We start from the raw sequence: 27,609 nt of genomic DNA on the forward strand, positions 1-27,609 counted from the left end.
AAAAATATTAAACATTCTCTGGTTTCAGCTTCTGTTTGTTTCTGCTTCCTCTGTTTCATATCATTGTAGACTGAAAATCTTTAGGTTTTGGACTTTTATAGTAATTTAATATGTGTCCAGGTTTTACATATTGTCTTTATTTTTTCTCCTTTTCTTTTGTGCCTCTCTGTAAAGCACTATTGTTTTGCAAACTGTTAAATAAAGTTTACTTACTTACTTACTTACGTTCAGCTGGTGAAGACACAGAGTCTGTCCACACCACCAACAGCTGCCCTGCTTCTCTCTTCATCTCCCTCTCTCTCTCTCATCGGCCTGTGAGTGACAGCACATGTGCTGGGGTACATGGGAGGGCCGCTGCTGAAATTCTAACCCCTTACCCCACGACTGTGAGACATACCCCAGCCACGGACAGGGAGGAGCTGTGAGAGACAAACGCTGGGAGAGGAAAGGAGGGAGAGAGAGACTGCAAGAGGATAGAGAGAAGAAAAGAGAGGGACAAGTTTCAGGGTTGGAGAGTTTGGCCTCTTTGCCCAGTCGAGCTGCTCAGGAGCCCAGTTCTTAGTGGAGGAGCCTCAGATCTTTCAGTCATCAGTGGTCTGTTCACACTGAGTTTTTGAGTGCAGGTACTGAGGATGGCGGTACGGATGTTGATGGTGGGTGTGCTGGGTACTCTACTTTGCCAGGTAAGAAAAATCATCATCTCTTCATAGCTGCTGTCAACTAAAATGAACAAAACATGTTAAGTACTTTTGTGTTTGTTTTCTGTTATATTCGGTGTGAGCTATCTGTCACAGCCTCAATGGGTGAAAGGAGACTCTAAAAATAACAAACGTTTAAGTTGTCCTTGTTAAAGTTGATTGCAGTGTCTAATGACAGTTTTGTGGACAATAAAATCTTCAGTTAATGATTTTGCTTAACTTTTGACTCAGGTGCCTGAGCAATAGAGCTAGTGTAGAGGGCATATCCCTCTCAATGTTCTGATTGCTATAAAAATGCTAATAAGTGATTGAACCTATCGCTGCTGTAAAGGTATTCCACTTGCACTTGAGTTGTACCATGTGATACTGCCCCCCCTCTCTTCCCCTGCTTTATGGATCTAGATTCAGCCCCCAAATTTTAGCCCAAGACTTTATGCGTCTTGCCCCTTCAGAGTCTGACCTTTAGCTGCCCTGCTCTTCAAATATACAGTTTATGTTTTTATCTGAGTGATGTCTTCAAACAAACATCAACTGATTTTCATCAATAGAGGCACTAAACTGGTTCTGCAATCAGGGTTAGGGTGGCTGATCTAAACATTTCATCCTTGTTGAAAAGAGGGTGATGAAGTGTTTTTGAGGAGGACGAGACTCCAGATGTGTACAGAGGGCTCAGGGCATCATTAGTAGCCCCTGTCGGCAGACACCATTATGAGAACTAAAATGGATGACAATGTAAACTGACATATTACCAACAGCACTTCCAACCACTATCAGTCTTTCTCTGTGTTTGGAGTAGTAATAGAGCCCAGGTTGGGAGGGTGAGTGAGTTGGCCTCCAGTGATTCTTGAGGGAAGTCTAGTCATGATGTACTCTATTATTCATTGTAAATGTTGCAGATGTTATATATCTGTGGAAATGAATAATTCAGATCTTCTCAATCAGTGTCTCTGACCTTTGTCAATTGACAGACATTTTATGGTGAATTTATGCTGCTTTTGTGGTTCATTTTCATATTCCATGGCTAATTGATTGTGGATAAAATCACTGAAAATATATGTTGTCTCTTTTGAACATGGGAGTGTTAGATCACTGCTACAGCTACAGGGAAAACCAGTTTGTCGCAGTGAATGGCCTAAGCTCCTAATGACACAAAAGATATTTTGGTCAAATCCTCAGGACCTCAGTAATAATTGTATTTATGACCTTCCATATAAAAATAACCCTGTGAATGATTTCAAAGACCTGTAAACCCTGAAGCACGACTTTTAAGGTAAAAGATCCCAGTCCTCGGGCTGGATGCAGATATCAGAGAACTACTTAAGCTGCGTGGTGAGGCTTATACGGGGTTAAATTGCACCTTCAAATGCCAGAGGTAAAGTCCAAGAGGAGTGATAACCACATAATAAAAAGTGGCTCTTTCAGTTTGTTTACTGTATTGTAATTTTGATTAGATTGAAACAATCTTCTCCACCAAAAATGTATCTTTTGATTATGAAATACTAACCCAGTGGAGGCTTGAGAGGTGGCTCTGAAAAAAAAACATTCCAACCAATCCTCACTTAATATATCACTAAATACACTTTGTCCAGTGAAGCCATTGGAATCAATTGAAACTGCTGTGAATCCAAGCTGACTATAACTACCATCCTCCACTAAGAAACAAGCTGTAAACTTTTCAAAACATTTTTGGTGGCGTATTCCTTTAATGAGTTAATCTACATCATCAACATTGCCCTTTTACAGAATCTCAAGTCCCTAGTCTCCCTCCATGTTGGAAGAGAACAAATTGCTATGTGCTAAACAACAGTTGCTAAAGGCTCACATATGAGAAATACACAAGTGTTTTACTTGACGTATCACTGCTCAACATGCACACATTTTCTTTGTATAATGATTCCCAAAGTCCAACACCTGCTTTATAAGCAAAAGAAATAGAATGTTTTCATGATTTCTAATAAATGAATAATCAGAATGAAATGTATTTAACCATCAGCAGCTGTCAATCCAATCCAAAGGCTCTGATCAGCGTCACCAGCTTTTAGTTGTGCTCTTTTAATTTTCAGTAAGCTGGTGTTGTTTTGAACTGGGCAGTGTTCGGGCCTGCTGGGTGTATGTTGTGGTGAGGAGTAGGCAGCAGCCACAGCTGTTCCCAGATGCATACATGATGCCATTTGTCCCACTCTGTAATCCTCCTTGCGGAAAGAGGAGTGGGACACTCCTGGACCATGAAATCGGGTACAAATCAAGAGTCTGTAGCAGTGGCCAGCTGGCGCTGAGGTCTCACTCATCGGAAACAATCAGTCAGAGGATTTAGAGTCTGAATCACAGGTCCTGCTGAGTGTGGATACCTGCAGGCTGTTTTACACTGACTAGGGTTTCAGAGGGAGCACTAGTCAAGAACTTGTCGACTGAACAGTGAAGTCAATTTCCTTTCCTTTTTATTTCCTCATTATTTTTTACAGACTCAGACATGGAAGACCAAGTGGTGACAGTTGTTGTTTTAGTGGTCATGCACAAGAATAAGCTAGCAGCAGAGTTGTTATGGGTTTATCACTTGTGCCATTTTGTATCTTCAAATGAATAAGTTAATTGACCCATGTAAAAAAGGGCATTCTTTCGTTACCATAAACTCACCACATTATATACAGTCAAAGATTTTATTTTTATTTTTTTGTTTTAAGTTTTTTTGAAAAATGTATATGCTACTTTTTGTTGTTATTATACCTACATTGAGTAAAATATTCAAACCCAAGACTTCATAATTTTGCACATATTTACATTTATACAAATTCAGTCTGATGTAGTTGGTATCTCTGGAAACTTTTGGGCCTCCACTAAAACTTAAAGTACTGCAAAGATGCACCCATCACTGATGAGTCCAAGAGAGTTTAAGAGGTTAATGTTTAAACAGACTGTGTGTTTGTGTTGGTGTATTCCAATTAACAGAATGTGTCTGATGATGTTTCTTTGCCCAAAAATGTACAGGGCTTCTGCACTGGAAAAGTAGGGGAGAGGGAGAGTTCATCAGTATACTGTATCATGGTATTGATAAATAAAAATATGTGTGCCTTTTTCACATCAAGAAGATTCTTCCCCATGCTCTGTTAAATAAAGAAACGGCGGTATTGCTTTATATATTTTTTAACTCCTTTTTTTAAGTCCTACTTTTATTCTGAGAAAGGTTTTTTGTTATAACCTTTCTCAGCATTCCTAAAGCTCAGACATCTGCTCTAAGGGGGACTCACACTTGTAGTGGCACCATAAATAGGGTGTCCATGCCCATGCCAGGCAGTCATGACTTAGCAAAGAGTAGGGGTGTGGGGCCAGTGCTGTTAGTGACTGACCGGTTGAATGTCTGTGAATCTGTGCCTGAGGACCAGTATCAGAAGTAACCAAAGGGACACCTGTGCGACCTCTAGCCCTGTGGCCTAAGGGACTGTCAGGCATGCTAGCCGGCATTACTTCTCGGCTGGACACTCTTTTCCTGAGTTATTTGAACGACTGTTCCACTCACACATATCTGGAGAGGAGACTCAGGCCAATAGAGATTTAGTACAGAAACAAACAGAGATACATACTCCTCTACACTGGACTCTCCCGGGCGGTGCTTTTATTTATATATTCAAATGTTACAAGATGGCAAATAGCATTTTTGTAAAATGTATCACTCCCTGGTATAATTTGTCACAGTTACATTTCTTTCTTTTACATTTCTCCACATTTGTAGCGTGGTGTAAACATTCCCCACACCCCCCTCCCATTACATGTGACCCCAACATACAGTATCTCATCTCTGACAAGTTTTGAAATGTAACCAATAAGTTGTACTCTTGTTACTATAAATTACATTACTTGAAATGTTAAGGTGCTACTTATCAGAGTTCGAAATGCTTTATGTTTTTGTATAACCAACCAAATATACAAATATTCAATGTACAGTGACGATGATACAATAGGTCAGGAAGTACACATCTCTTGATTTAAAGTCTTTCAAATGAATCAGACTACTATCTACAATGTGACAATACACTTTTGTTCTCCAAAGCCAATATCAGGAAGGTAGAATTGAACTTTTTCAAACGCGGTAAACACTCCTCAGCAACAGAGTGCTTAACGGTTCTTGCTGTGAGGGCATATCATCCCCATACAAGCTGTCCATACTTCAGTGAGGGCCCGAGGTGAAAGGCCAAGCTGTAAAAGTTTCTGGGAAAAGCCTCTAAAACAGTTGATCTGTGTGTGGTGTTATCGCTCAGCCTGTCAGAAAAGGCACTTGCTGGTCTAATTGGTAACATGACACGCTTGGTGTTACTGCATCTTGGTCTGGTAAAAACATTATAACAGAGGCAGATACTTGGTGGAGCCACTATCCAAACACAGTGCCATCTTAAATTCAGAATGAAAGGACAGGACAATGAAGGGACAATGATATAAGGTGTGTGAAAAGGAAGTGTGGGAAATAACAAATGTTTGTTATCTGGTGGTTGTAAGCTTTTCTTAATCTCTTCATGTTTTATATTCTGGAAAAGCTGAAACACTTTGTTGTTGTTGTGTTTGCTTCAACATTACCAAGGTATAGCTGTTTTCACAGCATAACTGTAACTGTTAAGGTGGTCATGTTAGTCCATCAAACTTAAAAACACATAGCAGACCTTTTCTCCAGTACACAATGCTTTATTCACCAAACGTTTTTGGATTTCTTACGTTCATCAGAGGTTGGTTCCAGTTTCCTCATTCTGTATATAGTCCATTAATCAGTTGTGTGATGTATAGATCACCATTGATACTAAATATACAAAATAACATTACTATCATCTGGATGGATTGAGATAAAATTTTGTACAAACATTCATAATCCCCAGAGGATAAATCCTACTGACTTTAATATTCCTCTGACTTTTTCTCTAGCGCCACCAGTAAATTGACATTTTTGTTTTTTAGCGATGGATGGATTGCCATGAAATATGGTACAGATATCCATGGTGCCCAGATGATATGTCCTATGACTTTGGTGATCTTGTGACTTTTCCTTTTAGCGCCCCCTTGAGGTTTACATTTGTTGTTTTGAGTGAAATGTCTCGACAAGTATTGGATGGGCTGTCATGAAATTTGGTACACACATTCATGACCCCCTCAGGATGAATTGTAATAACTTTGGTGATCCCTTAACCGTTCTAGCGCCATCATCATGTCAAATGTTTTTTGGCCAATACTTTGGTTGATGGCCAAAGACCTTCAAAACTAATGACATTCCCATCATCCTCGGCTGTAAGTCATGTATAGTGCTAATTAGCAAATATTAGCATGCTAACACACGTAACAAAGATGTGTCAGCATTTAATACAGCCTAACAGAGCCACTAGCATGGCTGTAGACTCTTGTTAAATACAAAGTAGCAAATTCTAAACTCTTCTTCATTTTTACACAGCATACTCAGTCTCTTCCATCTCGTCATATTTATAGATTACCCTGACTAATCAAAGTTAATCTACAGTTAACCTTAACACATTCATCCTTTAACTAAATTTCCTACTGTTAGTTTGGTGAATAAATGCATGGTGTACTGGAGAAGAGTTGTACGATGTGTTTTGAACGTGTGCTTGAAACTGACACTGGTCTGCACCTCGCTGGGTATGCATTTTCAAAATTAGAAAAAGGTGGTCATGTTAGCCCAAGTGTCCAAAAATCAGGCAAACTTATTAAGTGCTATATTTGGAAATACTGTGCTGCAGCTGTTATTGATGTTGAGGTTAAGTAGCAATGCAGAATGTGTGCTATGCCAGTGGAGGTTTGAGAGCTCATATATGCAGAAGTCTTAAGTATGGAAGTAGATGGCTATCAGGATGAATTTGTGTGGGTGACATACACTGCTGGAATGTGAATGTAAACATCTCTGTGAGAGTGTAGATGACGGTGGCGGCAAAAAGTTAAATAGGTAGGGTTCGAGAATATAGTCTAAGATTAGCCTGCCCTTTGACACGGCCTGCAGATGCCAGCCATGGTTGCCATTCCTGCCTGCACTGTCCAGCAGGGTGGCTAAAGGATCAGTATATCAGATCACCCGCCCCAGGGACAGGGCAGGGATCACAGGCCATTCACAAAATATTTGCAAATGTATCCACTGATCCATTGTTTTGCTTATTTATTTATGGCTCTCTTAAAAAAAATCAACAGAAACAGGTTATTCATCAATATTCAATTATATTTGAGTGAAAACACAAAGATAAATATATATGGATTATATATTATGGATTATGCCTTTGAGCTGTTAAACATATGGGAAGTAATTCTGAATCCTGTGAATTCCCACAGAGAAGAAGGAAACAAGTTACAGATATGTGCATATATGCTTATGCGTGAGTGGGTGTTTTGTTGATGCATGTATATCAGCCTATGTATGTGTGTGAGAAAGTCTGTATATGAGTGTGTCTGTGGAATTCCTACGGCAGATCCGTAAGGTGACCCCAAACTCCCAGTCAGGTGCAGAGCTGAGCCTAAAGGGGAATTTGTGAGTGTGAGTGGGAAAGAACAGGATCTAAATCCATAGTCGACAGCTGTGTGAGTGTGTTTCTCACATGTGTGTTGTGTGTGTGCAAGTGTATTTGTGTGAACGTAGTCAAGACAGCAATGTGGTGAATGAGGGCTGGTGAAATGAGCATGAGTGTTTGTGTTTCCTTGTCCTGAGATGAATTTGCACCCAGATCAAAGGAAGCTAACAAAGACATGTATTAGTGAGTGAAACCTGAAGCTGTGGCTCTGGATTCCACATTACAGACAGCCTCAGTGCTACAGCTAGCATACAGCCATTCCATCAGGCCATTGGGAATGTTACAGCACTGAGGGAGACTCTTGACATGGTTTTAAACAGCTGCAAATATCTATAATGACATAATTAGTGTCTTCCATAACGGAGAATTACTGGAATCAAAAACTACACTTACTCACATACATTATATCTCCATGTCAGAATAGTGGAGTGAGATATGTGTTAATGTCTAATTAACTGCATGTTCCTGTGACTTTCTTTTGTGAGTTTCATGCATAGACAGTATATAAATTTCATGCAGTTGTTGTTTCCTTCAGGTGTGGATTTCTGCAGAACCTCATCACAATGAGGAAAAACTACATCCTCAGGCCCTTTACCCATGGAGAAATCAAGGCAAGGGAGTGGTCAGGGTGAAGAGGGACTGGATCATCCCTCCAATCAGAGTGCTGGAGAATAGCAAGCAGGTTCCCGAAGACCTTGTCCAGGTAAAAATGTCAAATTACAGCTTTTCACATTAGAATTTAATCAGTGGAAAACTGCTGTGTCATTTCTGGTACAACTGGTACTTAAAGTGTAGGTTCACAATTTTTCAAGTTTGTCTAAAAACAATAGTCAGGTGTCTATACGTACATTGAAATAGGTTTTGCTTGTTGTAATCATTCCTCCTGTTCAAATTGGCCATTAAATGATCACATCCAAATATGCTTTCAATGTAAGTAATGGGGGACAAAATCCACAGTCCTCCTTCTATGGAAATGTGTATAAAAAAGTCTATCTGAAGCTAATACAGGGTTGCCAACTTTCAACTACCAGCTGGTATGAGATTCTGTTGGGGGTTTGTTTTTTGTGGTGGGTTGGGGGGATCTCAGAGATTTCTCCCAATACAATGGAGATGCAAATTTCAACAAACCTCACTGTGGACAGTTTCATATGGACTGTTTCTTCAGTAGAAAGTATTCCCATGAACATTGTAGACAGTTGATTCTGTGGATTATGTATTCAGCTCCATTGTTTTGGGCACTGATTCTGAAAAGAGATGTTAAAATTTTATGCTGTGAGAATCACAAATTAAATTCTATTAACCTACAAACCTAAAAAGCCAAAAGACTGAGGCTAAAGCTACATGTCCCAGGCAAAAGGTCAGCTTCCTTAACATTACCAGTTGGTGATCCATGTAATGCATTGTTCTTGTATTGCAGTGCATTGCACCTAGTATTATATATATGATGAGGAAAAATATAAGATCAGACTGCTGTGTGAACTATGTTCATTCTGACATAACCATGTTTGGCTGCTTAGCTCACATACTTGAACAAGAAAAATGTTTGATTTATGCTTTATCATTAATATTTTTAAACAGTATGTTTCACTTGTAGCAACAAGAAAAGAATTGTGTTTGGCAAACATAACACTATCTCTGGGAACATAAGCTGAGGTTGCTGCAGTGTAAACTTCCCCAAATCCAAAAGAGCAGGACAAAGCTGCTAACATTAGCTCTGATATAGCAGTAACGGCTCCCACGCAGTGGGCAAATACTACACAGCGGATGTGCTAGTCGTAAACAGGCACATTTTTTAATGTAAGCTGTAACCCCGCAAAATAACGTAGTATGAAATGCTCCTTGGCCTTGGAAGTAACGCTTGGCTACTACTGTGGGTAGTAGTAAGCTAGTTAGCTGGAGATGCTAACGTTTGCAGCTTACATTAGAGCAGACAAACAAGCAGTTTAATTAATTCCATACACATTTACTCTTGTATTTTTGATTTTGTAAAGGTTAAAAAAAAGACACCACCATCCAAACTCAGTATCTCTCTTACCCTTAGCCCTCTGCCGGGCCTACGTTGCTAAGCTACGACAGGACCACATCGCTATGTGGGGACAGGGTTTAGCTAACGGTCTGTGGCTGGGGAAGAAAAAGGGGGACTTAAGTAAAAACAGCAGGTGCTAACTTTTTGCCTTACAAAATGAATAAATAGGTAAATAAAATTTATAAGTAATAATAATACATAGGCTATGATGAAAATCAGACTGCTATAAAAGAAGGGTCTGGTGTTTTTCTTCTGAAGACTAAATCCTCATCATACATGCTTTAAGGAACTGGCTGTGTATTACTCTTAGACTGTACAGAGCTGTACAAAATTGCATGTAGTTAAACACAACACTATAGGCCTACAACCATTCACGTGGATTGTAATTCTTCATCACAGGTGATTACACATACCAGTGTTTTAAAGACATGTAAAATGTAAATGTTGTGTTAAGTCTTTTACAGATGACCAGTCAATGTATAAATCCTACCGTACAAGGAGAAATATAGAGCAACTTTTACATGGTAATGAAAATGCAGCAGTGACCATATGTCAAAGAAAGTGAATGCAAAATGCAGAAAATATTGACTCCTTGCTATTATTAGTTCAGAATCTTATTTCCTGCCATAAGCCTCTCTGAGCAAAACATTCTTGTCTCAAGGTCCCTAACTGTCAACATAATCACATCTGGTGTTACAGCATATGGTTTACAATCCTCCCCCCATCTTCCCATGAGGTTGCGATGGTCATCAACTTTATCTCCTCTCTGTGTTTAGATCAAATCAGACAAAATCTTTACAGGTGAGGTGATCTACAAGTTAGAGGGACCGGGGGTGGACCAGGAGCCCAAGAATCTGTTTGAGATTGATGATAAAACAGGAGTGATTAGGAGCAAGCGGCCACTGGACAGAGAGAAATACAACAGCTTCACGGTAAGAGCATTTATGGGTGTAACATTTTAAATCACCCTTGAAATGTGTTTTAAAAGCACTATCAAACAGAAGCCACAATGCACTCAATGAGACCTTACACAACGTGTTTTGAAGCATAGGTCCATGTTTTTGTCTTAAAGCACATATCAGTGTCTCAGACACTTGTACAAACAGCCAGAGGTCAGTTTCTAAGAGCCTTTATGGGCATCTTGGGAGAGTTTCCGATCAGTTGACTATGATGTAACCCATGATGTTGAACCAAACATACTGTACATTTCTTTTTGCCATTTCCAGCATATTTTATGTACAGATACCATAAATACTTACAGTAACCCTAAGTGGCCTGTTGGCCTTTTTCCTTCGTGGAATGCACGAGATTAGTGGTAATTAATAGTAAGAAACAACAATCTCATGAATGCAGTTTATATTAAGAAACAGTTGTCTATTGTATCTGTATCATGTGTGTGTGTGTGTGTGTGTGTGTGTGTGTGTGTGTGTGTGTGTGTGTAGCTGAAAGCCTTTGCACTGTCCCCCAGTGGAGAGAGACTAGAGAATCCTACTACCATAGAGATAGTGGTGCTGGATCAGAATGACAACAGACCGGTCTTCACCCAGAGCCAGTTTGTTGGCACTGTCTCTGAGTTCTCAGTCCCAGGTACATCCATGTATTACATACTGCATTACAAATTTTCTTAACTTCTTGAACCACAATGTACCAAAAAGCCATCTTAAATTTCCTTCCTGAAAGTAGCTTCAAAATTTTATAAAGCAGCTTTGACTGAAGTATAACACTTTTCCCATACTATTTGATAACCGTCATTAACACATATAACAGTTTAAAGCTGCTATAATCAGTATTTTTTATATCAGAATCAGAAATACTTTATTGATCCCCAAGGAGAAACTCTTTCATTACAACTGCTCACGATCACGTCAATGCACACTTGAGAATAGAAGGAATAGAAGTACTAAGCAAATCAAAATATAATACACTATAATACAGGTAAGATAAATTAAGTATAAAGTGGATATAAAGTATAAAAGCTAAAATAAGTCTAAGTACTAAAGTGGATTTAGAGATATTAACAATGGATCACATGACTATGTGTATGTGAAACGGGTCACTTGTGGTGATGGACCTACAGATAATTATCACCTGAACCTGCAGCTCCCCTCAGCTCTACAGAGTCGTTCAGCTGATTGTTTTGGTTTTATAGCCCACGACTGGTTTGGTTCACTCTTACCACTCTCATTAGCATCGTTTTCAGCAGCAGGCAGCTGTTTTCAGTGGGAAAGCTCTAAAATCTGAGCACCAAACAGCAGACAGACAATTAATTAAATAAACAATTTGATAGTATTTCCCATCTTTGCTGAGCAAGAGTTTTATGTGAAAGGAATTAAAGGCCTGTGCCATAGAGACACCTGTCCCAAATATAAGCAGGTTGAGTTCAGTGATTGAAGCAAATAAAAACCGGGCTATTAATTGGAAGTTGTACGGTACATGTGTAAATAAGCAACTGGTTGCTAACAAGTTCACCAAATCGGCTTATATCAAATATGTCAGTATTGTCTTTACAGCTTGTTTCTGCTGCCTCTAAGTGGTCAAAAAAAATCGCTTATTGCAAGTTTAAGTAAAATATTCAAATCCTAGATGGCATTTATCAGTGGCTGCATTATTCCATTTGCAATTTTGTGCACAGTTATCCTGAACAAGGCAGAGCAAAGCAGATTATGGCATCACTAATATAACAACAGCAGATCACAACTAATACCAAATGACTGACTTAAAATAAACTAACTTGCATGTGAACCAAGTTAATTGTTTTCCCCTAGAGGCACATTGTCTTTTCATTTTAAGAAGACTTGTGAAACGTTTTGTAAAGTCCTGCAGCCTCAGCACATATGTCAAATATCTGTGACTCATTCTTATCTTTCCAGCTGACCGAAGCTTTCGATTATTTTTGACAGGCACATCAGTGATGTCAGTGTTAGCCACTGATGCAGATGACCCAATGACAGAAAACGCTTTTCTGAGCTACTCTATCATTGGCCAGGAGAGCATTCCTGCTAACGCTGTTACCAAGACTATGTTTGGCATCAACAACCAGACAGGAGCCATCTACACAAGAGATGTAGGCCTGGACCGAGAGGTAAAATGCAGGTTAAGATGCAGATTTTTACAGATCATCGTATTATGGTTAATTTCACTAAAATGTGCTGTATTCTGTCCTAGGTGGTGAAAAGTTTCCAATTAAAACTGCAGGTTGCTGATATGGGGGGCATGGGACTAACAAGGGAAGGTGTGGCAATCATACATATATCTGATATCAACAACCACGCCCCACAGTTCAGCCCTGCCTCTGTGAGTCTCACACAACAATATATGAGGGATATTTTCAATTGTTATTTAAAACACTTAACTCTTATAATTAGATATTAATTCAGTAAATTATATATTGTGAGAATCATTTTGTCACACTGGTTTGAATCTTTTAATCTGTGGTTTGTGTGTGGTGCATGTAGTATACTATGATAGGAGTGGAGAACAGAAAGGACTATGAGATTGGCCGGGTAAATGTGACAGACAGAGATGATCGTGGAACAGGAAACTGGGAGGCCAAATACTTCATTTCCAACGACCCTGACGGCAACTTTGCCATCAGTACGGATCCTGCCACCAACCAGGGCATTCTGACGGTGGTGAAGGTACAGCGTGCAACTCTGCTGTTAACTGAAAGAGTGTGAGGGAGGCGTTCCGGTGATTGTTTGGTATCCATCACACATTTTGGCTGGATGTTAGAATGACAGCAGTGAGCATCCATTTATACTGGGAGACCAAATGTTTGTCAAGCATCCAAAGTCACACTGATTAATTTAAGTGAATAAGAAGGAAAATGATTGCTATCTGCTTTGTTCCTCAACCTATTTTATCTTCACATTAATTAACATTGTTTTGTCGATATTGTCGATATTCTCAACTTCAGACATGCAAAACATGAGACAAAACTAAGGGTAAGGGTAAGGAATTTCACCCAATATAAGAATTCACACATCTCATCCCAAAGTCAAACCTTTGTCCAAAAGGCTAACTTTTCAGGAGTTTTCTTTAGTTTTCTTATCTTGACCATAATGTGTTGTGTAGTTTGTCTAATGACTTTTTAAGTGGTTGTTGTAAAGCTATATGTTATGGGTCCATTATTTCCAAATAATTTCTTATAGGTCTCCTGGAAAGAAAACTATGCAAAGTTGTGATCAGATCTTTTAGTCAGAATTAAGTTAGTTATGCTGAGTTCATAAGCAAAGGCATTTATAATATAACTGCTCTATTTAAATCCAAACAAATGTTCATTCATTCATGCATTTTTTATCAGAATGTATATGTAATGTATCAGAATATATATGTTTGCCTGTAAATGCATTTTATATTTTTGTCTATCCAGCTGACCTGCTATGCACTGGTCACAATAGCAGTTAATTGGAATTAAATAATTGGAAGTGGATCAACTGAGCACTATCTCTATTTTACCTTTAATTACTGCCCAATTAGGACTTTCTAGATCTTACTATGAACTTATTAGGAAATTATTAAGAATTTACAGACCCATAAAGCAGCATGTTGCTGTGAATGTAGAATTTTTTTCAACCCACAAAGAAGAGCATGTGGACCTTTGGCAAATCGAAAATATGACCATTACCAAAGCTGGTGTAACAAGTATTTAGGAGACAACAACAACACGTTATTTCTGTGCTTCAGGACTGTCCAGTCAGTGTTTGGATGAGAAATCCAATATACCTTTGTTTTACATCCCAGTGACATCCCAATTAAACGTTTTTCCCCATACGTTTTCTAGATTCTAGCTTAATGAAAAACAGTATATGTTCACAAATGTTGATCTGTTCTGGGGCACAGGAATAATTAGAATTTTCAAAATGGGTGGTATTGCCCTTTGAAGGCAAAATGTGCATTGAGGACCTCAGAAACAACTCAACACCACTCTCTAGTGGTTGAGTTTTAAACTAAGTTTAAACTAAGTTCCTTAGACAAATATGCTTATGTGCTTACCCTATATTTTATGCAGGTTGGTAAATTAGTTATACATATAGATTTATCATTAATTCTTTATTATCTAACCACAGTGCAAAGTTTTCCTTCCACAAATGGCCTTTTCTGCTGTTTTGTCATGCAGCCTTTGGACTATGAAGCACAGGATGAGTACATGCTGATTCTGATGGTGGAAAATCTAAATCCTCTGAGCAACAAGGCTCCCAACCTCCCAGTGAGCACCGCTACCGTGGTGGTGACTGTTGTGAATGAGAATGAAGCTCCACATTTCAGGGAGGACCCCATACAGATTGTGGTCCCAGAGTCTGTGGTTCCTGGGACTTTACTGAAAAGTAATATCGCCTTTGACCCTGATAACTCTGACCTGAGGTAGGATGCAGCGACAAAACAAGTGGAGTATTTTTGTATTTTTAAGAATGCAAGTAAACTAATCGGACAGTTTGTGTGTCTGTAACTTTTCTTCTACTCTCTGTGACAGGTATGAGATTAGCAGAGATCCTGAGAGGTGGCTGGACATCAACAGAGACACAGGAGACATTACTGCCAAGAGAACCTTTAACATGCAATCTCCCAATGTTAAAAACAATATCTACAATGCTGTTGTCAAGGTTACAGGTCAGTTTATCTACGTAATCTGCCAACCAGGTGAAATAAATATATATCTTACCCCGCATGGCAGGTTTTACACTTCTTCTAAGGAAGAATAGTAAATAAAAAATAAAATTGACTTTGTTTGCACTTTAAGAAAGATAAACAGTCATAAATGAGTGTTGTGAGAAGACTACTATGGCAGACATAAACATTGACTAAGCTGTTGTAACTTAATGTGGCAGTGCTGTGTATTTATGTTCTTTGGTGTAGATACTGGTGGTGTGTCGACCACTGCCACAGTGGCCATCACACTGAAGGAGACCAATGACTTCCCCCCTCAGCTCTTCCCTCTGAGTGGCTCTGTGTGTAGGGGTGCAGGCCGGACTAGTTCTGGTCTGATTGTGACTGCTGTGGATGAAGACCTTCCTCCGCATGCTGCACCCTTCACCTTTGAATTGCCTGAAGATCTGTCATTCAACTGGACTGTTATCCAAGTCAATGGTAAGGAGAGAGCATCAGGGGTCAGGATGGAGTCTGCATGAACGTTGTTCCCGGGAATCTCCTAACCTCGCACCATTCTCCCTTTCTCCATTTTCCTTCCCTCTTCAGATACTCATGTTGTGCTTCAGCCCCTCGTACTGCTGGAGACAGGAGAGTATGCGGTTACAGTGTTGGTGTCTGACTCTGGCAGCCCAGTTCTGAGTGCTTATGCTCAGGTCAATGTCACTGTGTGTCTCTGTGACTCCTTTGGAGATTGTAAGTCTGAAGCGGGGGCCGTCCTAGGCTCCAGTGTGGGAATCAGCTTTATCGCTCTCATTATCATCATGGCCAGTATTGCACTCCTACTGTGTAAGTCTCATCTTGAACACGCCATTCACTCGTAAAAATCTTGCCCCCTCCCCAACAAGAATTAAGTAAATATGACCCTAGTTTCAGATGTTTTCAGTTGTTTCCAAAGAAAATCAAAAACATTTCTTACATTATGTGACATATTCTTCGTCCAAGTGGAGTGATACATCCTATAAGATATTGCCTCTTTTTTCTTTTTTGGAGTTCAGTATACAAATAATCACAAACATTTCTAATGCCATCACCAGTTTGATAGGCAAAACATGTAGTGGGGCTTGATACAAATCTGTTATAGAAGTTATTTAGGAACTCAAAAACCTTGCTTAGATCATATCATGCACTAAGAAGATAAGAGCTGGAATGATTTTTATTTATATTTATTTATTTTTATATTTGATTGACAGAAAAGAAATGCGACTGTTTTGATTATCGATTAATTTTTCTAATGCCAAAACATTGCTCTTTTCAGCCTGTCAAATATGATGATATTCTGCTTTTCTTTGTTTTATATTATTGTAAATGTGTAAATTTGGTCGGACAAAACAAGACATTTGAAGATGTGACATTGGACTGTGATGGCCTTTTTTCTTACTATTTTCTGAGAGTTTATAGACTAAATGATAAATCGATTAAGTGAGAAAGTAGTCGTCAGATTAATCCATGATGAAAAAAATAGTTATAACCGGATAAATACTAATTAAAAAATACTTGATGGTTCCTCTCTGTTTGATTGCAGTGCTGCTCCTCCTGGCTGTGGCGGTGACCACCTGTGGGAGACGCCACCATATCAAGAAAGGAACGGGTCTGCTTGTTGGGGAATCAGAAGACGACATCCGTGACAATGTCTTCAACTATGATGAGCAAGGAGGGGGTGAGGAGGATGAGGTGAGGCTACACAGGTCACAAGTCATGAGAAGAGGTCTGAATGATCCTGTGGTCATGCTAAAATAAATGCTGTTTGTACAGTGTAGGTGCAGGAATTGTGGATCTGGAATATTTATGAATGGTTGGGGTTGAGGAATGCAGTGGTACAATAGGAAGGAAGGCATTCTTACTGGTTGTATTTAGTAGTAACTTGATGGTATTTAATCAAAACTGATGGTGTATGTTTGTCAACCATGGATTCTGATATATTCCCTTTTGTTATTGTGGTTTTGTTTTGTTAGTTTTTCCACTTTATGCATATCATCAATGTATTCTTAAAGTACATGCAGAGTCCATCTGTAGCCTCTTCCTCTCGCCTTGCAGAATGCCTTTAACATCGACCTGCTGTGGAATCCCCATGATGCACCTTCAACGCCGGGGTCCTTCTACCCAGGGTCTGGTGTTCCTCGAGGCAAGCAGCCCCTCAGGAAGGATGCACCTCATAACCTGCCCTCACCTACCTACCCACGGAGGCCTCCTGCGGATCCCACTGACATCGAGGACTACATCAATGATGTGAGAGGCTTCTACCATTATCCTGTTTTGCCTACAATTAATAATAAAGTATATTTTAAAATCCCAAATAAAAGGCTATACAAAATTCAAAATACAAAGCAGGAATTTACTATCACTCCCAAAGTTATTAACAGACTTCTAATAGACAGACTAACACTGGACAGCTAAATCTAGCATTTTCTGAAGATTTGTTTAAATGGTAAATGGACTGTACTTGTATAACGCCTTTCTAGTCTTCTGACCAGTCAAAGCGCTTAACACTACATATCACATTCACATATTGATGGTGTATGAATGTGTGTGTGAGGAGGTGCAGGTGCCAACTGCTCATCAGAACATATTTAAACTAATTCAGTCACACACACACACACACACACACTGAAGGCACAGCCCTCTGGAACAATTTGGGGTTCAGTATCTTGTCCAAGGACACTTCAAGGAGTAGTTCTTTACAAGGGTGTAGGTTTGGTTTCAGAAGTTGGGGAAACATGAAGTTAGAGGTTCTTCAACAACAACAAAACAATGTAAATATGTAAATGCTAAATTAATAGTAGTCTAATTTAAAAAATTTGTAAATTGTAGTACTATTAATACGCTAACGGCACTTAAAAATGTTCCTGATACTTTTGATAGATAAATATTGTATTTGTCCTTTACTACCTTATCTTTGACTGATGTCCGATAGTATCTTTTTAAGAGAATGCTGACTATAAATGATACCATTAATTACATTTTTATTTTAAAATCTTGAAACATTTTTATTTATATTGGACTTTATCTCATTTCACTTTATTTGCATGTTCAGAATTGCAGAGACTGAATATAAAAAACATGTTTTTTTTTAGTTCAAGAATAAATTATGGCCATTTACAATTAAAACAGCAAAACCATGGAATTTGCTTTACCCTTATCGACTAAAAAACCATGTAATTTTTCTTCCCTCAGGGCCTGGAGGCTGCAGACAATGATCCTAACGTGCCTCCATACGACACAGCCTTGATCTATGACTACGAGGGAGAGGGCTCACTGGCAGGCAGCCTCAGCTCTATTGCTTCAGGCAGCTCTGATGGAGACCAAGACTACGACTACCTCAACGACTGGGGACCACGCTTTAAGAAACTGGCCAACATGTATGATCCACGTTAAGGTGGACAGCACCTCACAGAAAGAAGACCTGTGCGATTCACCACCAGTGCAGGACACCGATCATGCCTCAGGTGTTTTTATGGACAAAAAAAGATTTCAGTCCACTATAAGATCTAAAGTGTGCCAAGAAAAAAATTAATTCTATGAAAAAACAATGGGCCTTTAAACTAATGTGCCACGGGTTATATTTAGGATCATTTGGACACAACTGACAAAATGGCTTGTTGCAAAGTTTTGTGGTTTAGCACAGGAAAAGTAAATGAGACTGTAAAATCGTGTGTTGACATGATCAGCCACGAGGAAAGGAGCTGTGCATGCTAACAAGGCAAACAGAATGTGTTGAAATGATGTCTGGTTTTGTTTATCATCAGACTTGGATTGCTCACTAATGATGTATACAGCAAGTCTGAGATATTAAAAAAAATCTTTTAAATGTGTCTTTTTTATATAAGTGATTATTTTATAAGATAAATTCGCTTTGATATTGATTTTGTTTTTCTTTTTTGAACACAAATCCTCCATTCCAGCATCTGTTCATCTTTTTGGAAGTCATTTAACACAAAATATTACTCAACAAAATACACTGTACCACACAATATTCTGTAATCTAATTGTTTGGAGGTTAAGACTTTGAATGATGTTTTTTTTAATATGTTCATTGAATTTAGATTTCACTGGTGTCTACAGAATAAATGTAAATCTTTTATTTAGTGTGTGTATTGTTCATTATGAAATAAGACCCTCTTCACAGGCTTCACTAGGTTTACTCATAATTCATATATATTTCATATATATTCATATTCATACACATGTTACCACTAAAATATACTACACGAAGAGCAACACAATATTTAAATAAAACTTTATTTTAATATTTAACACCATCCTGTGGGACTTCATATTCACATGTGGCAATCAAACCAATACACAATCCCTAATACAAAGACTTTTTTTCAAAGAAAACACAAGCTCAACCTTCCAACCAATTCCATCTATTAACACAATCTGCATGTCTCGCGTTGAGAGAAGGAACAAGATGTGTGGAGTAATACCTGCCGCTAAAAGGGCTATTTCAAAATGTAAAATGTAGTTTCCTCACTGATGGAGAGCAGTTTCATTTGTTCCTTACCACTTCTCTTTACAGAAGTACACACTATTAGGTATAAATGTCCACAGCAAATGTCCACTACAATCTGTTATAATTCTTTACTGCAGCTCACTTGAATACCAAACACAATAATGCAAACCTTAATGTGTTTGTGTAGATGTGAGTCACCTGAATGAATGCAAATATATCTGGTGCACGTCATCTCAAGGCAAGGTAAATAAATCACCCCTAAAGACGACTGTTTTCAGTATAGAATGACTTGAGTTACAAATGGCCAACAGCAAAAGTAATACTCAAATCCAAACCTGTATATGCTACAGTATGTTTGCATAAAATGATCCCATGTCACTTTCAGGTATTAGCACAGTGTTTGGGAATTCTAAGCCAGAGTATATAATTGTTGATTGCACATACAGTAAATGTTGATTAGAGGGCTTTTCTAAACTACCTGCGCTTTAGGCTAGTTAGAGACCTCCTGTTTAAACAGACTTCTTTTTAGGCATAATAATATGGCTGTGCAGCAAGCATGTGAGAAAAATGATGGAATTCCTCCCAAAATAATCATTCTCAAAGTTGCGCTGGCTTGATGAGGCCTGTTTCAGATGATCTAATCTGATGATGATCTAAATAGGTCAGCTAACTGAAAAACAAGTGCAAATTTTAATTTGCACAAAAGTCTGCATGGATTGCAGAGTTTTAAGAAACTTTGATGATTTCACTTTCAGGCATATAAAGCTTCAAAGTGAGGAATCAATGCCAAGTTTTAGAAAATTCGCCCAGATGACCCCCCCCCCAAAATGCAGCATTTGGAAAACATACATTTTAAGATCATAGTAGCTGTGGATCCACGTCCTCCTCTCTTTGTTTGCGGGGAGGTGGTGGAGGTTCATCTTCTCCTGTGTCTTGTTGGTCCCTCTCAGCCTCCAACCAGCTCTGCGGGACGATCATCTTTTTGGGCCCATGGGGGGGTGGACCCAGCAAGGCTTCAATGTCATTGTAGTTCACCACCTCACGCTCTAACAGCGCATTGGCCAACTGGAAAGACAGACCCCAACTAGTTGTGACTTATAATTTAACACTAAACCAAAGGTAATACATAAGTGATGTGCTCAATAATAGCAGAAAGTTACTTAATGCACATAATTTATGATCAAAGAAGGGAACAACTGACCAGTGTCAGCTTGTCTCTGTTGTCCAGTAGCAGCTTCTCTGTGTGCCTGTAAGCACGGGCTATCAATATCTTAGCCTCCTGAAAGAACAAGTGCTGTCAAATCTCTACTTTATGATGACATACAACAACATTCACTGTCTTCTAGGTAAAGTTAACAGGGAGATGATAGGTAGTCCTAATTCAGAACACCTAATAACATTATGGCCTACTGAAATAACGGCAATACTTTAAGGTGATAACTCATTATGTCAACATTCACAGCATGCTATTGTGGGCTAACAGAGAACAGAGAACTAATACAATTTTAGAACCCACGTGGTCCATCTGCTGCTGCAGGCCCTGGCTGAAAGGACGGCGTCCAATGGCACCTTGTTCCTCTGTGTCTGGGAATGAGACCTGGCCGACACTGTCACACATGCCGTACTGCTTCACCATAGAGTAGGCCACACGAGTCACCTTACGCAAGTCATCTTGAGCTCCTGGGGACACAGAGTGAGGATAATTAACTTTGGGTTAAAACCCCACTGGGTGGCAAGTTATACTACACATTTATATTTTCATCAATTTTCATTGTAGATACTTGGCTATAATTCCTATTCAGAGTTGAGTGTTGATCAGAGTTGATGTTTGATCAGTAAAAAAAAAAAAACAATACAATTTATAAAAATAATGAACAACCATTTGTAAGTGCAAATGTCAGGGTAGTGCACTGAAAAAAAACAACTTCATTCAGCCTTCAAGACAAATTTCTATTAAAACGAAAAAACTGATCCACGCTGCCACTGCCGTTTCCCATGTTTGATTCATTTTCTACAAATGCTGGAAAAATCCTGAAACAAGGACAACTTCTAAAATCCAACTCTAAAAATTCTTGTAATAGTTTAATCTTATTTGAAACAAGTAAAAAAAAAAATCTCATTTCATATCAGGAATAATACAAAAACAATAATAATTTGGTAAGATTGAGATTGAGGAGGGTCAAGAATTTGAGCAGAAGAAAGCTATGAAGAAATTAAGTGAGAGGCGTTCATAGGAAGAAGGTGATATGCATGTGAGCAGGCTGTGATTACAGTGGATATACAATAGATGGAGTGTACCTGTTGTAACCCTGTTAAAGGTGATAGCCTCAGCAGTTCTTCCTCCCAGAGCCATACACATCCGCTCAAACAGCTGCTCCTTGGTGAACAGGTATTGGTCACGAGGTAGGATCTGGGCAAATCCCAGGGCTGCATTAGTCCGCGGGGCAATGGACACCTGAAAAACACACCACATGATCTATCTGTGATTTCAACAAAAGAGTTCTTAAAAAAAGGAATTGAACTGAACTGAAGGTGAAGCCTTGCTTCTTTTTTTAAAATGACTGTTTTAGGATTGTTTTCAAGGCCTTTCTATGTGCCGATCCATGTTGTCATAACCCTATCCCGTTAATTGTCTATAACACTGTGTATTAAATGTTTTTTGTGTGAGTTTGTCATTTTATCAAGTCGTCCTGCACTGGCTTGGTCAACAGTATAAAGAGGCCTTTGACCTCAGTGTTGGCGGCCTATCTGGCAACCAATAACAACCGACATGTTAATTGAGTGCTAAATATTTAACAACTAGTTTGATGTCCTGGTCAGTCTGGCTTTGACACATAGATGTGTGAAAGTCCAATGGAGCAAATATTAGATGAGGCAGACCAGCAGAGAAAGAAAAAAAGAGACCCATTTGCTCAACCTTATAAAACAGTAATAAACAGTCCCTGCATCCATATAAATTACCAAAAGAAACGTCAAGAACCACTCATAGCAGTACAAGTGGAGAAATGACAGATGACTGACAAGATATTTGGACACAGTGAAAAATTGTTAGACACACAGCCTTGGTAAAAGATTCAATAAAATTATGAAATAATAACATGGAAAGTGCCAAAACTTTGATCTATAAGACTACTCTGATTAAAACAAAACATCGCAGATATACAATTATGTGTTAAAGGATGTCTTTACACAGGACATGTCTTACAAGCCTTCAGTACATCAAGGAGCAGCCATACAGGAGTGTGCGTACCTTCAGGACTGCCTCTGTGTGCTCAAGTAGCCATCCCACTAAGGCATGTCCAGACTCATGGAAGGCAACCACCCTCTGCTCCTCTTTGGACAGGATCTTACTCTTCTTTACGCTTCCTGAAGAAATACACATACACACAGATTTGTCCGATTGTGCAAGAGTGGCAAGTGAGATATACGACATTTATTTGTTTTCCCACAATACCGTGTTTGCATCATTGTACCTGCTATTACTCTCTCCACTGCATACTCAAAGTTAAAGGTATCGATGGACTTGTGTCCCTCTCTGGCAGCATGCAGGGCAGCTTCGTTACAAATGTTAGCAATGTCTGCACCTGCAGAGAGAAAGTGAGTTGGCAACAGAGATTTCATGATCACCATGTGGGCGAATGACATTTCAGTGAACATCAAGTAAACATAAGTGTTGTGTTGTGTTGTGATGTCCAAAGATGTTTCATATGTTTGTTGATCAAGAGCTTCTGTTTATTCATGGAGGCAGGCCATTATTTTGTTATGGCCACAGATGTTCATAGATTTACATGAGGATAAAACAGTAAATATGTATATACCACTGAAGCCTGGGGTGAGCTCAGCCAGACGCAGAGAGTAGACATTAGCTGGTTGGGTCAGCTTCAAGATCTTCAGATGTTGCTCAAAGATCTCTTTCCTCTCCTGAGAGACAGCAATAAAAATTAGATAAATAGATTTAACTGACAAATTCTGTCTAAACCTCCTACACAGTTAACATGGTTGTTTTGTTTTTTTTAACGTGTGATTAGCTAAAACGGAATATGCCGTTTTCAGTCCAATAAGATAAATATAGTGTAAATATATTACACTAACTACATCACTGTTTAATTAAGGTCGCTGGCAACTGTGAGTGCTCAAGACTACCTGCACTGTGGGCAGATCTATAAAGATGTGCCTGTCCAGTCTGCCTGGTCTCATGAGAGCATTGTCCAAAATATCTCCTCTGTTAGTGGAAGCAAGGACAATGACATGGTCAGTCGTTCCCATTCCTGCAACAAAAAAAAAGAAAGAAAGAAGAGTTCAAAGTTTCATTATTCTATCTGAAAAGTCTGACAACAAACCATTCTGAAATCCCAAGTTTTACTCACCATCCATTTCTACCAGCAGCTGGTTGAGCGTCTGCTCCTCTTCAGTATTGGAGAACCCTGACATGTTGGTGGAGCGCTTCTTTCCCACAGCATCAATCTCATCGATGTAGACAATGCAGGGTGCTCGGCCTCGAGCCTCCTTGAACAGACTCCTGACCCTAGCAGCACCCAGACCTACACACAAACACAATATAAGTCACATCAAAACTAAACATAACATACAGCATCTAATCTACATTCAGAAATTAACCTTCTAATAAGGCTGATATATAAAAGGCTAAGCAATGATGCCTAAAATCAAATACCACAATATATTTTTTACCAATAACTTGATACTTTTTGCTGTATGTTGACCAGCTATATGCCATATTAAATGCTGGTGCTATCTTCACATACCTCCAATGACCTCCACAAACTCAGAGCCAGCCATAGCCAGAAAGGGCACCTGGGCCTCAGTGGCTACAGCCTTAGCAAGCAGGGTCTTCCCACAGCCTGGAGGCCCAAGCAACAGTGCACCCTTGGGAACCTTAGCTCCCAGCTGGAGGTATCGCTCTGGATTCTGACAATAGATAACATCAACGTGGTAAGTAATAGACTGCAATGGGGAAATTAAATTTTTTACTCATGTGAGATTTGGCTGATAGATACAAAGGACTTCAGTTCATCAAGTAGATATTGTAGCAGAGGGTGAGCTAAACCACGAGTTAGATCCACCTCATCCTTAGACTACTTAATAGGGATTGAATATTCAATGTGTGCCTTTACTATACAAGACCAACATATATTACTATAAGTCTGGTTTCTTACCTTAAGGTAATCAACAAATTCCTTTACTTCCATCTTAGCCTCGTGCATGCCTGCTACATCTTTGAAATTCACACCTTTACCCGACTTGCCGTCCACAATGGTGAACTTGGCCATCTTCAGCTGATTCTGTTAAGTTTGTTGTAATATGCAATTAATACGCAAGTTAAATCAGTGGAACACAATAAGAACCCTAAATGTACACATGCCACTTTGCTTATGTGGTTTCACTCACAAAAGCACTGAAGCCGCCCTCTCTGCCTCCCATGCCTGCTAGTCGAAAGATATACCAGAGAATAGCCACACCAATGGCAGCCATGCCCAGAGCATAGATTGCACTGCAAAGTGATGAGAGGAAAAGACATTGCAATGAGTCTTACTTTTTTTTTTAACTTCAAAGTAGGAGAAAAATCAGAGTTCCAGACATTAAAAATACAGTTGGAGTTCATTGCCAATTTGACCAGACTGTTTAAATGGATATACAAGTCACAAGCATACCCACATACTGTATTATTTTAAAGAAAACATTAGGGGATTATGGTTACAACATATAATGACGGCACCTATCGGTTCTTTATGAAATTACTAATGAGAAGAATAATCCAAGTGGATGGATTATGTTTTTTGTGGCACACATTCTTTTACTCTGTATGTAGATAGCATTCTTTCAAATTGCTCATTAAACCTTTGCAGGCACCTCATAAATGGATTTCTTTTGATTTAAAGTCTGCTCCGAGAAAGGTCATGTTCTTACTTTCCAAAGAATCCAGTGCGTTTGTAGGACACCGGTATCCTGTCCTTAGTGTCAATATTCAGCTCTTCTTCAGCAGTTCTCAGCTTCTCCTCAAATTTGTCAATGTTGGCAACCTGCATTCTGTACATGAGCGCCAGCCTCTGCAAAGCAAGAAACATGGCGGGAAATGAGGGGTCAGTATGCACATGTGCTAATTGTGTGTTTGCATTAAATCCTGCACAACATACAGGCCTTCCAAAGATAACTGCTCCAGGATGAAGGTAGATTTCAACAATGTCACTCTCAGGAACGACTTGCACGCGTGACACCTCTCCCTTGGCCAACATCTCATTGACAAAGTCATTCCAAGAGATGTTACCACCACTGGTATTAATGGAGTTTAGCAGGCTCATGATGAGCGCTATGATGAAGAGGGTCCGCAGGCGCTCCCGGTACATCTGGTCCTCCTGCTCACGACGTTTCTTCTCCTCTGAAAGGTGAGGCAGATTATGGAAGAAGAGAATAAAAAGAATCAGAGAAAGAAATTGGAATCACAACCAGATGTGGAGCGCTTACTGAACAGCCGTGTGCCAAGCAGATAAAGCAATTGATCACTTACCTTCATCTTCCTCTGGAGTTTTTCCCTTTGGTCCATTACTTTTATTTTTCTCTTGTTTAGATTGAGATGTACTGAAGAAGTTTATTTCCCCTGAAATCAAAGTATTTTTTTTATCATAAGTAGCTATAAGTAAGTAAAATATGATCATATCGTAAGTATACGTAAGTATTTAATCATATTGTAATTAATCCTACCAAGTGTGATAAAACTGAGTATTTACCTAATAGATTTACCAACCCAACAGGGTTCCTCAGCAGGTTGCTCCTGATTAACTCTTTGCTAATTCCCCCCATGCCAGGACCCAAAGGTCTGTGGAGAAGACTCTAAAATGGGAACATTAGGACAACATATTTTGTTGTGACAAATGTGACAGAGAGGAAGTAAAAACAACTGCTGTATTTTGCACATACAAATCCAATGCATTTACAACCAAACAGAAGCAGTAAAGAATGACCTAATTTCAAATAAAGAACTCCCACAGTAGAATAACACTTTAATCACATGAATTAATTCTGAATGAAGGGAGGTGCCCTTGACACTTTTGTAATGGGTGCCAATGATTGTCACCTGCTGATACTTACAATTTAAGTTAATAATCTAATTTGAAGCTCAGGGAGACAGCTGACTTTATTTGTAAATAGGTATTACTAACGAAAATTACTGACGTTGCAGTTTCAAATCCAAATTCTGCTTAAGGGTGAATGAGAGTTATTCCTCTGAGGCAAAATCCCTTTGTTTTTTCTTCTTACTTTATATTCCAAGGTAAAGGGTCTCAATGAGAGGCTACTGGTATACAGATCACACTTCACAGACTTCTTACAGTTTGTCCATATTTTCCTCACTCACTATTTTACCACTAACAACCATGAGTACACGCCAAAACCTGGGGTTGTGTTTAGAAAGACACTCATCCAACTATCATGTTTGGTAAATCTCTGATGTAATTGCTTACCTGAATGAGTTTTTGTGGCTGACTTGTAAGTGTCCGCTCTGATTTTGAAAGAAGCATCTTTCTGACATTGACGCATCTGGACAGCACATTTTTAACACTGTCGCTGGATATCAGTTTGTTTACCAATATATGAGAGTTTCGCCTTGACAGCGTCCACAATAAACCTCTACTGTATTTTCTACAAAGGCCAGCTCGGTGCTGGAATAACAAAGCTGACATAGCGTATGTTCTCACTGAATGCAGTATATTAACTTAACAATTGCAATGCCATAGCTATTAGTTTTCTATGAAGCTAAAATTGTGTTTTGTAACACGTTTGTTTACCTCTATCTCCTTTTAGAGCTAGCTTGCTATGTTATTCAACCATGTAGCTGAGCAAAGATATCAACACTGCAACTATCCACTCCCGGACTTCCTGCGCACGGAAAAGCAAGCACAAAACACAATAACAGTTACGTATTTAATCTAAATTTGACTTTATCTGCATTGTCTAATTATCATTGTTGTTGAGCCTGTTTAATCTGTGCCGAAGATTGAATAGTAACGTTACAGTTTAACACATCTCGTAGCCTTTGAAATCATCTTTGCCTCGACCTTTGAACTTCAACCTCTGTCTGTGTTCGTCGAGGACCTACCAGCTGCGCAGACGTTTGCGCAGGGTTTATACAACGCATAGACTGTGACACAACGCAATGTAAACTATGCAATCTCCAGTCTCACGAAATATTTCAGTCAGTTATGCAGTAAACTGTAACTTGGATTTACT

The 27,609-nt window shown here is 39.1% G+C and overlaps 2 protein-coding genes across 2 annotated transcripts; one reads left to right on the forward strand and one right to left on the reverse strand.

The window, feature by feature from the left end:
* The first annotated feature begins 393 nt into the window (after positions 1-393).
* Positions 394-18,996, forward strand: cdh15 (cadherin 15, type 1, M-cadherin (myotubule)). The gene is made up of 14 exons (XM_044205784.1): positions 394-683; positions 7,779-7,946; positions 10,046-10,201; positions 10,712-10,856; positions 12,170-12,351; positions 12,435-12,563; positions 12,725-12,907; positions 14,389-14,633; positions 14,743-14,879; positions 15,126-15,356; positions 15,465-15,704; positions 16,441-16,589; positions 16,953-17,144; positions 18,090-18,996. The coding sequence occupies exons 1-14, from the start codon at positions 633-635 to the stop codon at positions 18,288-18,290; spliced, it is 2,409 nt and encodes an 802-aa protein (XP_044061719.1). The 5' UTR covers positions 394-632; the 3' UTR covers positions 18,291-18,996.
* A 139-nt stretch (positions 18,997-19,135) lies between these two features.
* Positions 19,136-27,471, reverse strand: spg7 (SPG7 matrix AAA peptidase subunit, paraplegin). Its single transcript, XM_044205775.1, has 17 exons — positions 26,844-27,471; positions 26,112-26,214; positions 25,892-25,981; positions 25,521-25,762; positions 25,294-25,433; positions 24,775-24,877; positions 24,543-24,668; positions 24,132-24,294; positions 23,736-23,909; positions 23,512-23,636; positions 23,187-23,289; positions 22,842-22,952; positions 22,619-22,734; positions 21,667-21,823; positions 20,885-21,048; positions 20,570-20,647; positions 19,136-20,433 (listed from the first exon to the last, which is right to left on the reverse strand). The coding sequence occupies exons 1-17, from the start codon at positions 27,060-27,062 to the stop codon at positions 20,227-20,229; spliced, it is 2,421 nt and encodes an 806-aa protein (XP_044061710.1). The 5' UTR covers positions 27,063-27,471; the 3' UTR covers positions 19,136-20,226.
* Positions 27,472-27,609: the final 138 nt, after the last annotated feature.

The sequence above is a fragment of the Siniperca chuatsi genome, linkage group LG1, assembly GCF_020085105.1.
Source record: "Siniperca chuatsi isolate FFG_IHB_CAS linkage group LG1, ASM2008510v1, whole genome shotgun sequence".
NCBI lineage: Eukaryota > Metazoa > Chordata > Actinopteri > Centrarchiformes > Sinipercidae > Siniperca > Siniperca chuatsi.

What these genes read in the sequence shown, in the direction of transcription:
- cdh15 (XM_044205784.1), top strand. Translation starts at nt 633, where the DNA reads ATGGCGGTACGGATGTTGATGGTGGGTGTGCTGGGTACTCTACTTTGC. An exon ending in TTCCCGAAGACCTTGTCCAG is followed by an intron (nt 7,947 to 10,045) that starts GTAAAAATGTCA and finishes CTCTGTGTTTAG; the next exon opens with ATCAAATCAGACAAAATCTT. An exon ending in GACTGTTATCCAAGTCAATG is followed by an intron (nt 15,357 to 15,464) that starts GTAAGGAGAGAG and finishes TTCCCTCTTCAG; the next exon opens with ATACTCATGTTGTGCTTCAG.
- spg7 (XM_044205775.1), bottom strand. Translation starts at nt 27,062, where the DNA reads ATGTCAGCTTTGTTATTCCAGCACCGAGCTGGCCTTTGTAGAAAATAC. An exon ending in AATTTGTTGATTACCTTAAG is followed by an intron (nt 24,295 to 24,542) that starts GTAAGAAACCAG and finishes ATCTATTGTCAG; the next exon opens with AATCCAGAGCGATACCTCCA. An exon ending in AGTGGAGAGAGTAATAGCAG is followed by an intron (nt 22,735 to 22,841) that starts GTACAATGATGC and finishes GTATTTCTTCAG; the next exon opens with GAAGCGTAAAGAAGAGTAAG.